Genomic DNA, 19,647 nt, shown 5'->3' with positions numbered 1-19,647 from the left:
TTTTAAACCTAAGAATGATTACAGCACTTGCTCACTAAGTAAAATAATTGATTTCTAGCTGCCATGTAGCTTGAAGAGTCATTACTCCTAGCTCCCTTACTACCAGATGGTACCCTAGTACCTAGGCTATGGCATGATTTGTCATAGGTTCTCTTCCATCTGTCTTAATGAGTTCTGCCATGGGGTGGAAAGTCAGGCAAGATTCATGAGTGCTGAGAGGGACTCAGCCAGGGACTGTCCCTATCTGCAGTACTGTTTTGTGCACGTTGTATTAAATGTAAAATGTATTATCTGCTGCTGGGGAAAAAAAGGTAGGCCACCAGGAGGAGATCTTGTATATCTTGGGTGAGTACCTACATTTGGGTACATGGAAGGCTTATATCTGGTGCTCTCGTAAATTAAGGAATACGGAACAAAATGAAGACTTTATGAATTACAATGCTTCAGAAGCATTATAATCCTCACAGCACACCTATTTCCATGTTTCTCTTCTTTTTTCTGGAGCTTTGCTTCAGGTTCTCCTGTGAGGGACCTCAGGCAATATTGGCACAGTAGTTGTTCTCATCATCTGCTTCAGATCAGAAATCCAACTGTGGAAAGCACCGGTTGTGGTTTGGCCCAGCAGAGGTTTTTCTCTGAAATGCTACTACATGCCCTCATGCTATACATGAGTGCCTGCATCGAAGGCATGTTGTAAAGACACCATTCAAGTGGGTTGCAGTACAGTCCTGTCTTATTTGGTATAACAGATACCCAGCTCACAGTACATTCATTAGGTATCTAGATGCCTTTGGAAAATGGAATACAATTGGAAATAATATGTGTGGGGGATGGAGAAAGCAACATTTATTAGTAATTTTCAGTGCAGTATTAACATATTGTAAACTTTAATCAAGAATGTTATTGGGAAGATTCTACCCAATCAATAGATTATTTAAAATTTCCATTAGTAAGGCTATCAAAGGAGATTTTGTGTTCATACTCAAGAGCATATAATGGGCCACAAGGGACTTCAGAGTTAATCTTGGCTCCAGTACGTATGGAGATTTAGTAAAGACAAAGCAAACACTTTGGAAGATCAAGCTACTGGTTTTCATACAAATATGATGAAAAGAGAAGACAGCCTGCAGTATCTGTGCTGCATCCCACAATGTAATGTGGGCAGGTCTGAAAGAGTCAGTCCATAACTGGCTACCTGGTAAGCCTGACAAAGGAAAGTGTGCAGACTTGGGAAGAAAGTGAATGATGAACTGATGAGAAGATTAATTTCTGACTTTCTGTGTTTTTCCATCAGTGAAAATAATTGCCCATTTGCTGAACTCTAAGGCTCATAATGATTTTATTATGCCAGTCTCAGCTTTTTCCAAATATCCCAATACTTTTTAAGTGATGAGACACTAAACAAACTGCACAAACTGCATAGACAGTCCTCCCCATGCCTAAAATTTCCCTGCTTCATAAATCCACTGGGCCACCCAAGATGCAGAATATAAGAAAACTTGTGTGAAGACTGTCTGGTTGCAGAAACAGGTCTGATGCCACTGCAAGCTAATGCCATAGTTTAGGTGTAGATAGTTTTGAACACATTTCCCCATGTTGGCGTAACTGAATGATCTGCAAAGGAGCAGATAAAATATATCCAGAGCACAAAAATCAAGAATTAGGGTATGCCTCTACAAGACAGGGAAACAAGCCAGGACACTGAGCCAAAAATGGCATGTATTGTCTTGACCCTGAGGCATACCAACAGTGATTGAAACTGAGATAAGACAATTTGTTTTTTTCATAGAAAGTATTGCTGAATTGCTTTTAAAGTTGGAATTTTAAATAAGTTATCAGCATATAGAGATTGGATCCAAGAATTAAGTTGAATTGTGTATCTTTACAGCCATGCATGGAAAACAGGTTTTTAATTTTTGTATTACATCTTAGTATTTGCTTTCCCCAAGATTCAGTGTGATGTCAGCTACAGAAAAGCAAAATCAAACCTACATTACAGATTTCATCCTCCTGGGATTTGGAGATTTACCTGACCTTCAGGTTCCTTTCTTTCTGCTCTTCCTGGTTATCTACACGGTGACAATGAAGGGGAACATTCTCAACCTCGTGTTGGTGGTGGCTAATTAACACCTCCACACTCCAATGTACTTCTTCCTCAGTAACTTGTGCTGCTTGGAGACATGTTACAGCTCCACCATCCTGCCCAAGCTACTGGCCAGCTTTCTGACAGGTGACAGAAATATTTCCTACAGCAGCTGCATGACATGGTTTTTTGTATTTGCTTTTCTAGTTGGGGTAGAGTGTCACCTCCTGGCAGTGATGTCTTATGACCGATGTGTAGCAGTATGCAAACTTTTACATTATGTCAGCCTTATGAATCATAAGCTTTGAACAGCACTAGCTAAAGGGGCCTGGGTAAGTGCTTTTATGATCAGCTTTGTTATCATAGTGTTGATGTCACTGTGATGCCAGTGAGATTGACCATTTCTTCTATGAGTTCACCTTTGTGATAAAATGCTCCTGCAGTGACACATTTCTGATAGAAGTTGTAACGTGTTTGATGTCTGCTACATGTACTATGCTGCCCTTTCTTTTCACTGTAACATCCTATATTTTGATCACCATCCTGAGAATCCCTTCAGCTACAGGGAGGCAAAAGGCATTTTCTACGCGCTCCTCTCACCTCATTGTGGTCACTATTTTCTAGTCAACTCTCATCCTGGTCTACATGTTACCAAAAACTTACAACCTCACAGCTTTTAACAAGTTGTGGTCTGTCTTCTACACTGTGGTAACACCCATGGTCAATCCACTTATCTACACCTTAAGAAACAAAGAAGTTGGAGGAGCCCTGGGGAAAGAAGTCCAGGCATTTATGGGTTTATATAAATGACACCAAGAGCTATGCTTTGTGGGGATTTTTTTTTTGGGGGGGGACAGACTATAAAAATATAAAGCATTGGAGGTGATTTCCACAGCAAGTCACTGATGTAGCAATCTGCCTACTCACAAATGGATCTGGGTGGCTGGGGAGAAAGATATGTTTTTGGACTTCCTCAAAAAAACTGTAAAACCAAAAGATTGCCCCAGTCAGCAACTAAACACCACACAGCTGCTCACTCACTCCCCCCGCCCCTGTGGGATGGGAGAGAGAATCGGAAGAGCCAAAGTAAGAAAACTTGTGGGTTGAGATAAGAACAGTTTAATAATTAAAATAAAACAGTAATAACAATAATAGTAGTAATATAATGAAAATTGAAAATGAGAGAGATATATGAACCCTTGGGAGGAGGGGAAAAAGATCCAAACAACAAGTGATGCAACCACTCACCACCGGCTGACTGACGCCACCGGTCTCTGAGCCACGGCTACCCCCTGCCAGCTCCACCCAGTTAACATACTGGGCATGACATTACATGATATGGAATATCACTTTGGCCAGTTTGAATCTGCTCTCTTAGCTGTGCCCCCTTCCCTCACGGCTTCTTGTGTACCCGGCAGAGCATGGGAAGCTAGAAAAGTCCTTGACTAGTACAAGCACTACCCAGCAACAACTAACACATTGGTGTGTTATCAACATTATTTTCATACTAAGTCCAAAGCACAGCACTCTGCCAGCTGCAGTGAAGAAAACTCACTCTATTCCAGCTAAAACCATGACATCTTGATTAAACTCAAAACAGCTTTGTCATGTTTTCATATTATTTCACTCAGAAATCAAACGCCACAAGAAGAAAAATGTCTTGTAGCTACAGACACATGGGGCACAGAATAGCTCATGTGTCAGTGTGGGTATGGCTACCTGAGGCACAGAAGAGGACCCTGGCCAAGTGTGATATGGTGTGGCAGGATTCAGCTGCCTAAATGTAGAGACAGTATCCTGTCGGTGCTGTGGGGATGCTTCCCTGGACTGTGCCTACTACTGCTCTGAAAGCATGTATGTCTTTCCTAGGGCACAGGTTGTTTCTGCCTACCTTGTGAAGATGTCATAGATGTCCCTGTGCTTCTCCTGTGTCATAGGATGCTTGTTTTTTTCCTGCCCACGCCAGAGGGGGCTTGCGCAGTGTAGGTGAGAGCCAGGGTGCAGTACAAGTCCAGAGGTTGGGTTCCACTTCTTTAGGAGCTACCTTTAGCAGTGTGGATGCTGGCAATGCTTCCCTTGGGACAAAGATGATAAAGACATCCATACCACTATAGTGACTCTACAGAGAGGAATCTGAGAATTAAAGGTTGCTGTTTGTTTTCATGACAGTAGCTAGGGCTACCTTTGAAGCTTATGGAAAGAAAAGGGCTTTGCCAAGAGAAGAACATTCATCTCATCTGAAGATTGAAGGTATGAATTAGACTTCCAGGCATCACTTACCTGTCTAAAGTAAAGTGATATAAATCTTTGCTCGCTATACTACAACGTGGGTCAAACCTCACCTAAATTAGACAGCTGAAAGTTTGTAGTCTGTGGCAGGTGTTTTGGGTCCCTTGTGGACAGACATAGAGAGCTCTTAATTCTAAACCCATTGGTAGTGCCACTGTGCCTTCACCAATTAGTTGGGGATCAGGAGGAACCTGAGCACTATAGATGCCAGGGTGGCCACCTTTTCTGTTAAGTTTAGCTACTGGAGAAAGAAAAACAGTACCAATGCCAGGAATGTGGTGTTTCTCAGAAGCCAGTGGAAAGTCACAGGCACCTCTTCCATATGTGGTTTATCTTGTTCCCAGATATGTGACTCAATCAGGATGGGCATGTCACTCTTTGGAGATGCTTATTTCTTTCCAAGGGCTGTAGAAGATCCTAGGTATGAGCACTGAAACTGGTACCAATAATCTTTAAACATTGGCTGTATAGAGTTGACAAGCAACTGCAGACAGAGTCATGGATGCAAAAATATCTTCAAACCCTGATTTTCACATTGATTTTAAGCCTACACCTGGAATTGAGTGTAATGAATTATCCAAAGTAGTTTCCTATTTTTCTGTCGCTGCTCATTGGCTTTAGAGATACACTACACAGCTGTCTAGATTAAATACCAAAGTTCTCAGTACATATGCAGGATGCACTTTGTCAATGTTCTTTACATCTAGCTCCCTCTGGAACAGACAAGCCATGTCCTTACTGCAACTCAACGTTGTATTTATCCCACAGTTTCTTGCACTATCTATTAGCTTTTTTTGAATACTGACTACAATACAGTGTTTTCCAAGTTTGCCTGTTTGTTCCCATCATTTTTTGAAACACAGCTCACTTGGATCTTCTTTATTTATTTAGATGGCTTTGTTTCAAGTGTGTCTGAATCCCTCAGCACAAAACCAACCTGCTTAAATATTGAAACCTACCTTAACCTGTCTTCAGGCCTGAGACATTTAAGAGTTCTTTAATAATTAATATGGCTCTATAATTTCCACTGAATATTGCGAGTTCCTCTTGGTTTTCCAGGTTTGCACTAGGATGGTGTGGCAGAAAAGGGGCATTCTATGGCAGAAAAACATTGCATGTAGCCAAGTGAGGATGTGAAGTCTGCTCAGATATGCTGTAAATTTACTTATATTATGTTTGTGGCTGCAACACAGAGAGAAATTTCATTCCCAAGCAAGTTGGTGCAGATAGCTTCTTATTCATGTTGCAAGCATGGATGTTGAAATTCAGAACCTGGGACCACCTGCAGTTGCAATTTCTGTATGCAGACTCTGTTACTTTGAATTTTGCAGTTTTTTTAAATAACTGTGCCATAACTAGATGCCAGAGGATTACTGTTTTTCTAATGAATCTTTAATCTGGGAAGATACCATTTGGGTTTTGAACAGGAGAGAACCTAATATCCTATAAACATGACATATTTCTTTCTCTCTTTTCTGAAATGCTTTGCTTTGACAATAGAGATATAACAAAGTGATGAATCAGGGTATAAATAGGCAGAAAAATCAGAGATTCTTTAACTGAGATCTTAACTCTCATACAATCTGAACTGACACTCCTATTTAACTTAAAAAGTTATAGACACAATGAAATAGAAAGCTCTAAATTGAATATATCTGATGGAAATTTGAAATCTACAACTGATGAACTTTTTTTTTTTAATCGGGAGGAGGAAATTTGCTGTTTCCTGCTGAAATTTGATTGTGAAATTTCCTAATAAGGAAATTTAAAAAATATAGAAAAAACAGGAAAGGTAACTGATGTCACTGAAATGTTTTAGAAAATGCAGAATAATATGTGCTAGGTGGGTTGGTGAGGATTTAGGAGCAAACCAAGCCTTGGGAACTAGGATGGGGATAATAGCTAGAGACCAGTTTGTCCTGTTTCCCAAAGAATCTGGTCCCAAGGGAGTGGCAAAGAGTGTATGAATCAGACGGTTCAAGAAAACAGTGCAGTGCACTATCTGATGGGCAGGTGTAGAGTCCTCAGGGCAAGCTGGCTGTCAGGAAGCCAAGGGAGGGTGTTCCTGGAGGATATTCAAGTATCAGATGCCTGCCATTTTCTGGTGGAACATGGATAGATAATTAACCTGCATATGACCACAGCTCTCTTCTCTGGATTCCCAAGATACAATTCCAAGATTAGCACTGATAATCTTCTGTGAACTCTGGATTTTTATTTTTTTTTTGTGTGTGTGTCTTTGGCTACTTTTTCAACAGTTGAAAACAATAATGATGCATTGCTCTTTATGAGAACTTAATACAATAATAAGAGCTATAACCCAAGAATAGTTGTATAGGCTGGCACTTGACACATATCCATGAACACCAGAGATTTCAAATTGAGTTGAGATGTTGTCACTAAACTGTCTGCATGTTCTGAGTTATCTTAGTTAAGATATCTTTAGCATCTACAGAAGATGAGACAATAATTTAGTCTAACTTGAAATATTCCCTCTTCCTTTCTGTTTATGCATTTCAAACATCTCAATTTTTTTTCTCTTTTTTTTTTTTTTTTTTTTTTTTGTGAAATAGACCGGATTTCGGTTCTGCCTCAGAGGTTGTGATTTGATGTGGCTATCCCTAAGGTTTGTGAAACCATGCCCAAAGATGCTGTGGACAGACATTTCTCTCTACTTTTAGGTAGTGACAGAGGAACTGTAGTTTCTGAGCACCCACATCAATAGTACGTATTCATTTTACTGTTAAAACAACTCTAGTAGAGAGGAACTCATACCTTGATCTCAGGCACATAAAACCTTTACAATGACCCTTTGACAGAATAATTTCCATTAAACATCCCACTGGGGACACTTATAGAAGAATGATGGCAGTTCAGTGAGACACAATGGGTGAGCTGGATGAGTATTGCAGAGGTGGGGGAGGTTGGAGGGAGCAGTATTTCAGGGAATTGCTCAAGGCTTTGGGATGGGGAAGAGGGGATGACACTGAGAATGGGAACTTGGGCACCCGCTGAACAGAGCTGGAGGGCAGGGCTGGGACAACTGGGACCTGTAAGCTGTCGCCACCAGAAAGAAGATGCTTTTCATGGCTGAAGAGCACCCATCTATTTCTGGAAAGCTAGGGGAATGGTCTGCAGAGAGTGGAAGTTCAGGGGTTACAAGGGCAACCTATGAGACACCACTGACACAGTGGGGTCTGGTAGGGTGAGGACCTGGTCTGGGGCAGGAGGGACTCTGAGTGGAGAAGCTGTGTACCACCTTTACATGGCTGGACTGCCAAGGGTCTGCAGGCTTGGCCAGAGGGTTATCAGGGAAAGTGATGTGGTGAGGGCTGTGTTTCAGGGCTCAGCAGCAATGCTTGAGCCTGGGGCGCACAGGGAAGGAGGGCAGTCCCAAGGCTGGGATGGCAGTGATGTGTAGGCCAGACTGATACATCTTTGCCCAGGCAACTTTGCTGTGCAGCTGCTGCAGCCTCCCAGGAGCCTGGGTGTCTCCTTTGCACACCCCCCGCTGACCAGAAAGAAGCCTGAGGCAAGCGAGGCCTGAAATGGTCCTGCTGTGGATCAGCACCTGACCCCTTTCTTTGACAAGACACCTCAGAGGGGCTGCTTGGTGAAAGCACTTATTCCCTCCTTTATTTTCCTGTAACCATGCTCTGTTTTTCTGCTCTGATCACACACACCCCCTCCCCTCCAGAGGGCCACTTAGACTTTCTGCAGCATCTCTAATAGCTTTAGCTGGCACCATTAAAACTCCAGGATAATACTCCTGTGACTGCCCTTCACACTGTGTAATTTTTACCCAAGGGCTTGATAGACTGAGGAAATTGTAACGATTTTTTTTCTTGCTGCTAATTCTCTGTACAGTCATCAGGTGGCTGGTAGGAGAAATAGTCTTTGACAAAGAGTTGCTAGACTCAAGTTTTTAATGAGCATATGATGCAACAGAGGATTTCTTGTTTCTTGTTCAAGCCTGATGACGTTAAATAAATATACTCTAAAGGGACTTAATATATATAATTTTCCACTCTCTTGTCAAACTTTGTGGTCAAGCATCTGTGGACTGTGTGTCTTTGGCTGTTTCTCTCAGGAGTCATGAAGGGCAAAGCTGTCCATGACAAAATGATCCCTCTCACTAACTTCAGAAACAAGACTGCATTGCAAATCCAGTGACAGCTCCAATTGCCTCTGGCGCTCTTCTTGTAAAATTCCCTGCATGCTCAGTTAGGATGAAAAATACATTTATGTACCAAAAGTCAAGACATAGATCACAGAATCACAGAATGATAGGGGTAGGAAGGGACCTCTGGAGATCATTGTGTCCAACCCCCCCGCTTGAGCAGGTACACCTAGAGCAGGGGGCACAGGACTGCATCCAGGCAGGCTTTGAATGTCTCCAGGGAAGGACACTCCACAACCTCTCTGGGCAGCCTGTTCCACTGCTCTGTCACCCTCACAGTAAAGAAGTTTTTACTCACATTTAAGTGGAGCTTCCTGTGTCATTGGGCACCACTTAAAAGAGTCTAGTCCCATTGTCCTGACACTCATCCTTTAGATATTTGTAAGTATTTATGAGATTCCCTGCTCAGTCTTCTCTTCTCCAGGGTGAACAAACCCAAGTCTCTCAGCTTTTCCGCATAAGGGAGATGCTCCAGTCCCCTGATCATCTTGGTAGCTCTCCGCTGGACTTGTTCAAGCAGTTCCCTGTCCTTCTTAAACTGGGGGGCCCAAAACTGGACACAGTACTCTAAATGTAGTCTCCCTAGGGCAGAGTAGAGGGAGAGGATAAGCTCTCTCGACCTGCTGGCCACATTCCTTTTTATGCACCCAGGATACCATTGGTCGTCTTGGCCACAAGGGCACATTGCTGGCTCAGGGTCAGCTTGCTGTCCACCAGCACTCCCAGGTCCTTCTCAACAAAGCTGCTTTCCAGTAGTTCAGCCCCCAACTTGTACCAGTGCATGGGGATGTTTCTCCCCAGGTGCAGGACCTTGCACTTGCTTTTGTTGAATTTCATGAGGTTCCCCTTGGCCCAGCTCTCCAGCCTGTCCAGGACTTGTTGGATGGCAGCACAGCCTTCTGGTGTATCAGCCACTCCTCCCAGCTTGGTACCATCAGCAAACTTGCTGAGGTTACACTCTATCCCTTTGTCCAGGTCATTGAGGAATATATTGAACAGGACCGGGCCCAGTACAAACCCCTGGGGAACAGCACTAGTTACAGGGCTCCAACAGACTCTGCCCCATTGATCACAACCCTCTGAGTCCTGTTGTTGAGCCAGTTCTCAATCCACCTCTCTGTCCTCTCATCTAACCCACACTTAGCTTGTCTATGAGGATGCTACGGGAGACAGTGTCGAATGCCTTACTGAAGTCACAATAGACAACATCCACTGCTCTTCCTTCATCGACCCAGCCAGTCATCCCATCATAGAAGGCTACCAGGTTGGTCAAGCATGATCTCCATATACAATGAAGCTATAAATGAAGATATAAAGCATGATCTTCATATAAAATCTTCGTATAAAATGAAATATATAAAATTATTAAAACATTTTATGAGATTTTGAAGATGGGTTTTCAGACTCTTTCACTTGACTATGAGATATGCCAACACAACCAACCCTGGCCACATTGCTGCAGACAGACATGTGATCAGAAGACACACAAACCAATGTGTTGATGTGAGCACCATAAGATGAGAGAAGATCAAAGGTGAGGATTAGTGATGGTACTTGTCCAAGAATTAAACAGGCAAATATTAGGTAGGACAAATATCAAGCTGATGGAAAAAATGCCTGATAGGTAGACAGGCAGGCAAATAAACATTTGTATAAATGGAGAAAAAGGCAGAAGAAGATTTAGTGGATAGTGAGCTAGCTAAAGTGTTAAGAACACAAATAAATGTCATGCGCACACAGACTTTTTTCTTTCAACAAATGAAAAATATAATTATAGGAGCATGGGGAATATTTGTCAGATTTCAGGCAATTTTAGAAAAACATTTTTCACAGCTCAACTGATGGATTAAAATTCAGGAAAAATGTTGATGTTTACCAGGTTTTATATTTTTAATTTCAAAACAACAACTTTTCCTTTAGAAATACATTAATATATTTTTTTAAAATAAAAATTTTAAGACATTAAGCGGCTATGAACAAGCTAAAACATTTTGCTTCAGGATTAGCGACAGCAACTAACCATAGCCCAAAATTAAATTGGGAATAATCTGACTTGTCAAGAAACACAGAGGAGCAGGTGAGTAGACTAGATAACCACTTATGGTCATTGTCCTGCTGCATTCTCTAGCCCATAGGAGGGAACTTTTGTGAGCTTGCAGTATAGCTAGTTGAAAAAGGAGGTTTTTCATGCTATTTCCAGGAGGACTGAATAATTTTTTCCTTCCTATGTTCTTCCCCTGACCTGAGGAATATAACACTTAAATGACTTGCCTGGAGTGGGAGGCGAGTTCAATAGGATGAGTTTAGTTTCTTTGTTTTCTGCTGTTTTGAGGGGAAGGTTGTATCAACAAGTATCATCTGCACTAAGCTTGTCTGTAGGAAACTAACTGCAGCTCAGGTCACAGGTATCATATGTGAAGTTACAGAAATTATCCTTGAATATTCCCTAGAAGACTTCTATGACCTGACTTTTAGCTGCTTACAAGCTAGAAGTTAGGAGTAGCTCAACACTCAGGATCCATCTGTAGTTGGTGGAGAAGGATAAACATACCTACAATTTAACTTCTCTTATTCTTAGAGATGTGTCAAGCACAACAGGACTAATCTTCCTCAAAGAGAATTTAAAAAAATTTCTCAGACCTTCATGTAGCATATCTAGGGAGAAGTAAGATGAGATTTTTGCAGTGAAATCAGTCACTAGAACTCCACTTCTAACCAACAGAAACTTCTGGAAGAGAACTCAGCTGATCGCTCTTTGTCTGCTGCATCAGGTTGAAATCAGACATGATCTAAATATGTGTGCCTCCCTCCATATAGGGATTTATATTGGATGCCTTGATGATTAAATTTGATGCAGAAGTTAACAGTTCCTACAAAGATAACGTCTCTGCCTCAGGGAGTGATCCCTAGCTTTCAGAAGTAGAGTCACTCACATTTACTGGTGGTGGTGGCTAGCATCCTAACAGGTGCTTGTGCTGACACTGCATAGCTCTTGGCCCAAGTCTCCTCTTGGCCCTGTGTGATATTCCTGCATGCCTGAGACATAATACTTTTTTTTTCTGGATGTTGCTTTTCCATTCAAAGTGCCCAAATTGAATGAATGGTGGAATTCAGCTTTTCAGAGTAAGAGTTTTGTACATACTGTAATGCTGAGCCTATGTATTTCACTCCAAAGGTCATAGGAGGGGTCTGAGTGCAGGTGTTAGAAAACAAAAGAGAGATTAAATATTTCAGGAAGATTATTTTGATGAAAGGATCCAAACCTTACCTTCACCCAAAGTCCAAGCCTGTTATTTAGATTCCTTTTATAGACAGCACCTCTGGAAGGTGCTTACTCCGCCTTTGGACACTGATCTGTTTCAGTGTGCAGACCAGTGTCTAAGCCCTCCCTGGCTTGAGGCTCAGCTTGTAAGAGAACAACCACTCCTTGGAAAGAACAGGTATTGATTATGTTTAATTAGCATGAATCTAGACTACTTCAGTATTTAATCTAAGCTTAGGGATGGGATATCTTGGCCATCAGCTATTATACACTTAATCAAGAACAAGCGTTCCTTTTAGAAGTAAGTTGTGGAAAGTTGTCAAGAGAAAATAGCCTTAAATTGTCTTTCTGTAACATGCAACCACATATGGGTAAAAAGGGTTAGGGTGCTTCATCTGTAAAGACCACCAAGACCCCTGAAGAAAGGAAGTAATGTGCAGAATAATCTGAAGCGTAGCAAAGAGGAGCGACTTAATGTCATTATGCAACCTATGTAGATTAGAATGAATATGAATTAGATAGGGAGAACATGTATGGACTTATTGTATAAATATAATGAGGTAGCCAGCTTTTGTGTGCTTGATTTGCGGAAACCGCAGAGCACACAGGCTTGTGCAACCCTGATATAAATTAGCAATGTCTCTCCTGAGTGTGTGATTACTGACTCATTGCACACCAGGGAATGAATCTGCTTTTTGGACACAAGCTAAATGAACAGGATGTGGAAAACTGCTAGACAAGACATGTGACTCTGCTGAACGTGGTGGATACCATCTATAAAATTTAAACATTATCTTATAACAATGTACCAATTCTTGTAAATTTTCCTGTTTCAGAAAAATAGTACATTCCATATGCAAACTCTTTCAATGGGCAAAAATAGTTATAGAGGATGACGAGCTCTTACTTTCCAGTAACTTCAGGGTCACAGTTCTGGGACACCTGAATCCAAAAGGCTAGATGCTTAGTTTATCTACCTTCCATTAATGCATTTAAAAGTTTGACCAAAGATTAAATAACTTGAATGAAGGCGAACATAGGAATGGGGGGTGGGATTCATCAGAATGTACTATAAATGGCTTCTACTTGGATGCCTATTCCTGTACTAGTCATCTACATTTCCCTTGCTATTACTGGACCTGCACTTTTGATGCAGCGTAGGTCATCCTAAGGTAGTTGTCAGTAGGTCAGATGAACTGCCTGTTTCTTTCCATTGACTGAAAGGGAAGCCCACAAGACTGAATCAGACAAATCCTATCTAGGGTTTGGAAATTTTGTTTGATTTTTAACTTTCCCATATTCTGCTTTCTTTTTTCCTCATCTGTGTTTAATCCCCCAGGCTCAGCTCTGCGCTCCTCTGCATGGAGAAGAATTCCACTCAGGTCCACATGTTCCTCTTACTAAGATTCCCAGCCCTAGCAGACTTACATGTATTGTTCTCCATAGTATTTCTGCTGACCTACATTTTAACTGCATTGGAGAACATGGTCATCATTTCCCTGATCAGGACAAACTGTGAGCTCTACAAACCCATGTATTTTTCCCTTGGTCACCTCTCCTTTACTGAGGTCTGGTACATCTCCGTCACTATCCCCAAACTCTTGGCAAATGTCATCACTGAAGACAGGAATATTTCCTTTATGGGATGCATGGCCCAACTGTTTTTCTTCAGCTCCTCCATGTGCACTGATTGTGTCCTCTTCTCTGCAATGGCATACGATCACTATGTGGCCATCTGTCAACCACTGTGCTCTCCAGCCATGATGACATACCAAATGTGCGTATATCTGGTAGTCTCCTGGTTCAGCGGGTGAGTCTTTGATCAAGATTTCCATCATCTCTCAATTGAAGTTTTGTGTTCCCCATGTTATCAACCATTTTTTCTGTGATATTAGCCCTGTGCTGAACCTCGCCTGCACTGATATGTCGCTGGCAGAGGTGGTGGACTTTGTGCTGGCCTTATTCTTACTGCTGTTCCCGTCTTCATCACCGTTGTCTCCTACCTATTAACTATCACTACAATCCTGCACATCCCCAATACCCACAGTAAGGAGAAAGCCTTCTCCACGTGTTCTTCCCACCTAACTGTGGTCACCATTTTGTTCTCAGCCACCCTTTTCATGTATGCCTGGCCCAAGAAGATCGACCCTTTTTGACTTGAATAAGCTTGTGTCAGCTGTGTATACTGTTGTCACTCACATCCTAAACCCCTTCATTTACTGTCTGAGGAACCAGAAAGTTAAAAGAGCCCTGAATAAAGCTCCCTGTGAAAAAATTGGTATCTCTAAGGTCTCTAGATCCATCCCTTCTCTCCAAATGCAAGGATAAGCTATGATAAACTGGAACTGATAAGCATACCATAAGGATATCTGGCTAATGAGTGTTCAAAATGGACACACGCAGTAATCAGAGGAACTATGACAGGGTGGAGAATGCTGACAACCTGATCCATCTGAATCAATCACCCCTAAGACCATAAAAGGTGAATGACTGAGCCATTGTCACTGGTACAGAAACCTACTAAGGTGATTCAGCAGATTAAACTCCCCCAAGTGCAAAACAAAAGGGACTACTTGTAAAGTAGCATAGAATTTCTGTAGGAACTCTGGGGGCAAAGGGATTTACAAGTAAATAATTGGGAAGATTATTCTGGTGAAAGGATCCGAACCTTGCCTTCACCCAAAGTCCAAGCCTGTCATCTAGATCCCTTTTATAGCCAGCACCTCTGGAAGGTGCTTACTCCGCCTTTGGACACTGATCTGTTTTGGTATGCAGCCCACTGTCTGGGCCCTCCCTGGCCTGAGGCTCAGCTAAGTGAACTGCTAGACAAGACATGAGACTCTGCTAGACATGGTGGCTATCAAAACCTCGGGAGCTCTGTGAGAGGTGGCTGGGGCTCACGGGTGGTTAAGGAGGAGTAATGTGAGAAATGGCCAAACTTCACAGATCAAAAAAGGGAATTTGAGGACATTTCAGGGCCTGGATGAGGATGGCAGTACATAGGTAACCGCACCAAGTGATACCATGTAAGCCTGAGATGACCTACGTAACAGTCATACCAATGAATACCAAATTTGGGTATAGGCGTAGCAAAATTGGGACAAAGAGGGAAAACTTACTAGGGGAAGGTGAGGTTTCTTTTCGATGGAGACAGGGGCAGAGATAGGTGCAGCAGGCCTGGCAAACAGGAGAGGATGGGGACAAAAAGGGGCAGGTCAGGTGGAAAAAAGCTGCTGGTTGGTAAGCTTCTCTGGCCAAGGCTTGTGCCTGACCACCAACATGTGACTCTCCTTAGTAAACTCTGTCACTAACTCTTTTATGTATTGGTGTCCTATGTATGACACTGCGGGTGTGTGATCCGCTGGTGAGCTTCAAGTTGGACTAGCCCGTGGGTAGGAGGAGACCAGCATCTGGAAAGAGTGCTGGTTAGAGATGGAGACTGGTCCAGAGCTGGGCATCGATCCTGGATGGTAAAGGCACTGCTCGGTGTCTCTGTCAATCTGCATGGAAGGCTGCATCAGTGCTGTGTATGTGCGCACATGCTGGGAATAGCCTCGCCCCTGGCTGGGTCTGGGGAACGGGGAAAAGCAGCAGTCTTGTCTTCAGCGAACCAGGGGGGCAATTCTCCTGGATCTTAAAGTTCACTGTATCTGTCTTTTCTTAACACAATCTTCACATGGAATAATTTCACTTTTGGAGGTATTCACCCCCAGTGACCATAGATTAAACTAATAAAGAGTTGGACAGCTCTGCTAGAAACATCTGGTGTTAGATATGGTGGCCTAGATACTACCATCAGGCTAGTGTCACTGCAAGAACAATTGATCAGAGGGATGAAATCACAAAGCAAAATGGTTACATCCATCAGGACAATGGATGCCATTGTTACCATTATACTTAAAAGTAATCCAGACGTCCCATTGCTCCTTACCAGGGGAGCCAAATCTTACCTTTGGTAAATGTTGTATAGTGGAGAGTTTTACTTAGGGTTAAGTAATGGTTATTAGGCATTCACTGATGCAGTATTTTGCACCTGTCAGAACACAAAACCAGTAAAATTGCACAATGCAGCTGTAACAGAAATGGTTACATCTGCAGTGATCCAAGCAGCTATGATCTTGGGCAGGATGGTGGAGGACTAGAGCAGGTCTCCAAAGAGTAATTCCAGAATTCCAGTGAATGAGACTAAACCAAAGCCAGAACAGTGGTGAGGATGTTTCTAGTCATGGCCATCACATACATAATTGAAAAAAATAAGAAAAGACGAATGAACAGTTCAGAAACATTCCCCTGTTCCAAGAGGATAAATTCTGTCATGCATTATTGATTTTTTTTCTTGTCCTCTTCCATAAGGTGAGTCGGCACCTTGAATACTGTGTTCAGTTTTGGGCCCCTCACTACACGAAGGACATTGAGGTGCTGGAGCATGTCCAGAGAAGGGCAATGAAGCTGGTGAAGGGTCTAGAGAACAAGTCTTATGAGAGGAGCAACTGAGGGAACTGAGCTTGTTTAGCCTGGAGAAAAGGAGACTCAGAGGAGACCTTACAGATCTCTACAACCACCTGAAAGGAGGTTGTAGCGAGCAGGGTGTTGGTCTCTGTTCCGACATAACAAGTGATAGGATGAGAGGAAACGGCCTCAAGTTGTGCCAGGCAAGGTTTAGATTGGATATTAGGAAAACTTTCTTCACCAAAAGGGCCATCAATCATTTGAACAGGCTGTCCAGAGAAGCGGTTGAGTCACCATCCCTGGAGGTGTTTAAAAGACGTGTAGATGTGGTGCTTAGGAACAAGGTTTAGCGGTGGACTTGGCAGTGTTACGTTAACGGTTGGACTCGATGACTTCAGGTTCTTTTTCAGCCTAAATGATTCTAACATATCATTATTTCCAAAGTTATTACAAAAGCTTGTCAAGCCTTCTGTCTGTCTCGGGGCAGTTGCTCTTAGTGGGCAGGGGTGCTGAAGGGAGCACGTGTGTGCTCAGGGAGGGTTCAGAAGAGCTGCCTGATTCTTCAGTGAGAAAGGATTGCGCTGACAGAAAGAACGTCTATCCTGTTTGCAATGCCCTTTTTGGAAGCTGGGGTCACCATCGTTAGAACTCTAGACGCAAGGATTTAACACAGTCGGGGGTAAGTAAGATGGGCAGGTGAGTGGAACTCAGCTCAAGGCACTCGAAATAGTCGTCTGAACATATGCACTTGAGGCCATTAAAGACACCCTTTTACACTCCAGCCTTTAGAACAAGTCTTTAGGTTTGTTCAAGGACCTGCATGTCATTTTGAAATGGCAACTTGAAGGCCATACCTCTGAGCGTCTGAAGTGGCAGCAAGCTCCTATACTGAGGTGCTTGTATCCTGATGGAGTCTAGATGCTTAGATGACGTGGGGACATCTAAGCCTGGATCTCTCCAGGGTCTGTTGCCAACATCAGGGAGCCTGTTCACGTCTTATATTGATACCTTGCGTGTTACACACAACTGGTACATATGAAGCAGAACCAAATGGATTCCTGTGTCTTTCTAGAGCACCAGGTGGAGGACACACAAGCCTCTTATGTGATGCCTATAGATGCCTTTTCTTAGGCAACCAAATCACATTTGTGCGCTTACAGCAAGTATGGTTTTAAATGCCTCACTGTGAAATGCTTAGTGCTATTGCACAGATCTGAATTGTCAAGCTGGAAAGGATGAAATCTTTCTAAAATCCATGGATTGCAAATGCATGGCCAGCTGAGTTAAGATATCGTCTCCAGAAATCTTACCTGAAGCTAGGAGCTTGCCCTCCATTCTCTGCATCTAGGCCATTATGCAGACAATTCAGAGTACCCCTTTATTCTGTCCTCAGTAATCCAAAAGGCAGACACAGCACATCTAGTGTCTGAGAAGGTCATATGCTTTTCATCTAACTCAACATGGAACTGCAGTCCAGGCTAAGACCGAAGGTGGTGAATGTCTGTGTAAAGAACCACAGCACCAAAAAATGAAGCACTTGTAAACCGCTGCACCCCACATTAAAACTGGGATTTAGTGCCTAGATATAAGTAGATGTCTAGTGCTATTAGAAATGTCCATACCTCACAGGCACGAAGTATGACAAATCACCTGCAAGAGACCTGTTCTGGATCCACTGGCAAAGTCTGGGTAGGATACTTGAGGCCATTTAATGCGTCTGTAGTAGCCTGTGTAAACACAAATAAATTGTTTCATCATAGCCATCATGCGAATCTGGAAAAGCAGCTAGACACATAAGTACGTTTAAGTACATAAACCTAGGCAAGATAAGCCACACTACTAAAGCTAGTAGAGGTGAAGCTCACATCCGTTTTCAAGTTTACTTTTAAATCTATGTTCGTTAGTAAGGTTCCCCTTAAACTTAATGGAAAGAAACAGATCCCTCCAGGGGGTTGACTCAGGTCAAATGTTGACAATATCATTCTTAGGCTATGACCACCCAAAATGCGGCACATGCTAGCTCCCTTCAGCTACACAGAAGGTCTGAACGACAGGCGAGTCATTCAGCTGCCTAAACATAGCCACCAAGTCATCATTTAATACCTTAATCCAGGACAACTGCATGGGGCTGTCAGCTATGCCTCAAGTCCTGCAAGAGACACACGTGGTTCTGTATTGGAAGCTGGAGGCCAGATGGGGTACCGTAAGATATCTTAAAACGATGGAAGAAGCATCAAGCCCTTGAATAGCTCCCCTGATTTAGATCTGTGCAATTGACTTCTAAATGTGTTAAACTACGTGAGATAATCAGTAGTTTTTCAGTCTCTTGCAATACAGTGTCCTTTTGGCCTCTTGCCTTATAAATATGAGAGGTGGAGTAACCACATTCTGAGCCTTGTCCTTGTTTTAGTCACTTTCCTCCAGGAAAGAGTTTTCTCCCTAACGTTTCCTAAGAGAATCCTCCTGGTTCCTAAGAGCATAGATCAAGGGGTTCAGGGCTGGGGTGACAGCACTGTACATGAGAGACACCTTTCAGGGGAGCTTCCTAAGGAGGGTGGTGCATAATTGAAGAGCACCGGTAGGTAGAACAGTGCTACAATGGTGAGGTGGGAGGCACGAGTGGAGAAGGGCTTCCACCTTTCTTCCTGGGACCGGACTTTATAGAACAGAAAGGAGATGATATAGAGGTAGGAGAAGACTATGAGAGTGAAGGGGCCTAGAGCAATAGATGTGGTGACCACATTGAGGAGGGTCACGTTGCAGCTGGTACTACTGCAAGCCAAACTCAACAGTGGCTTGCTGTCACAGAAGTAGTGATGAATGCAGTTGTGGCCACGGAAACTCAGTTGAGAGGTCATGACTGAGTGCATCATGGCATGTACAAAACCAGCGGACCAGCTGGCCACAGCCAGCAGCAGACAAGTCTGTGGTCTCATGACAATTGTGTAGCGCAAAGGCTTGCAAATGGCCACATAGCCGTTGTACGATATGGTGGCCAGGAGCACAGCCTCAGTACTGCCCAGGAAGTGGAAGAAGTGGAGCTGGGCAAAGCACGCACCAAAAGAAATGGGCTGATGCCCAAAGAGGAAGACAGTCAACACCTTGATAACAGTGACTGTGGAGTAGAAAACATCCAGGCAGGACAGGCTCCCCAGGAAAAAGTACATTGGTGTGTGGAGCCAGGGCTTGGCTATCACCATGGTCACAATGACACCATTTCCCAGAAGACTGGTCATGTAGAGCAACGGAAAGGAGAAGAAGAAAAAGTGCTGCAGCCCCTGGATATCAGTGAGGTCCAAAACGATGAAATCACTGGCCTCTGTCCTATTCAGCATTGCTAGAATAATAAGAAGCAAAGGCAAAATGTCAAGGTTCCACAGTGGT

General features: G+C 43.0%; 2 protein-coding genes and 1 pseudogene across 2 annotated transcripts; 2 read left to right on the top strand and 1 right to left on the bottom strand.

Moving 5' to 3' along the window:
* The first annotated feature begins 1,959 nt into the window (after positions 1 to 1,959).
* On the top strand, positions 1,960 to 2,893 carry LOC142060088 (olfactory receptor 6B1-like; annotated as a pseudogene).
* A 10,309-nt stretch (positions 2,894 to 13,202) lies between these two features.
* Positions 13,203 to 14,142, top strand: LOC142059570 (olfactory receptor 6B1-like). Its single transcript, XM_075098375.1, is given in 4 exon segments — positions 13,203 to 13,624; positions 13,626 to 13,792; positions 13,795 to 13,964; positions 13,966 to 14,142. Coding segments are annotated over 4 exon segments (936 nt in total).
* A 4,613-nt stretch (positions 14,143 to 18,755) lies between these two features.
* On the bottom strand, positions 18,756 to 19,598 carry LOC142060089 (olfactory receptor 12D1-like). Its single transcript, XM_075099705.1, has one exon. The coding sequence runs from the start codon at positions 19,596 to 19,598 to the stop codon at positions 18,756 to 18,758; it is 843 nt and encodes a 280-aa protein (XP_074955806.1).
* Positions 19,599 to 19,647: the final 49 nt, after the last annotated feature.

This window comes from Phalacrocorax aristotelis, chromosome 7 (genome assembly GCF_949628215.1).
Source record: "Phalacrocorax aristotelis chromosome 7, bGulAri2.1, whole genome shotgun sequence".
Lineage (NCBI taxonomy): Eukaryota > Metazoa > Chordata > Aves > Suliformes > Phalacrocoracidae > Phalacrocorax > Phalacrocorax aristotelis.
This window is presented reverse-complemented; position numbering and strand designations above follow the sequence as displayed.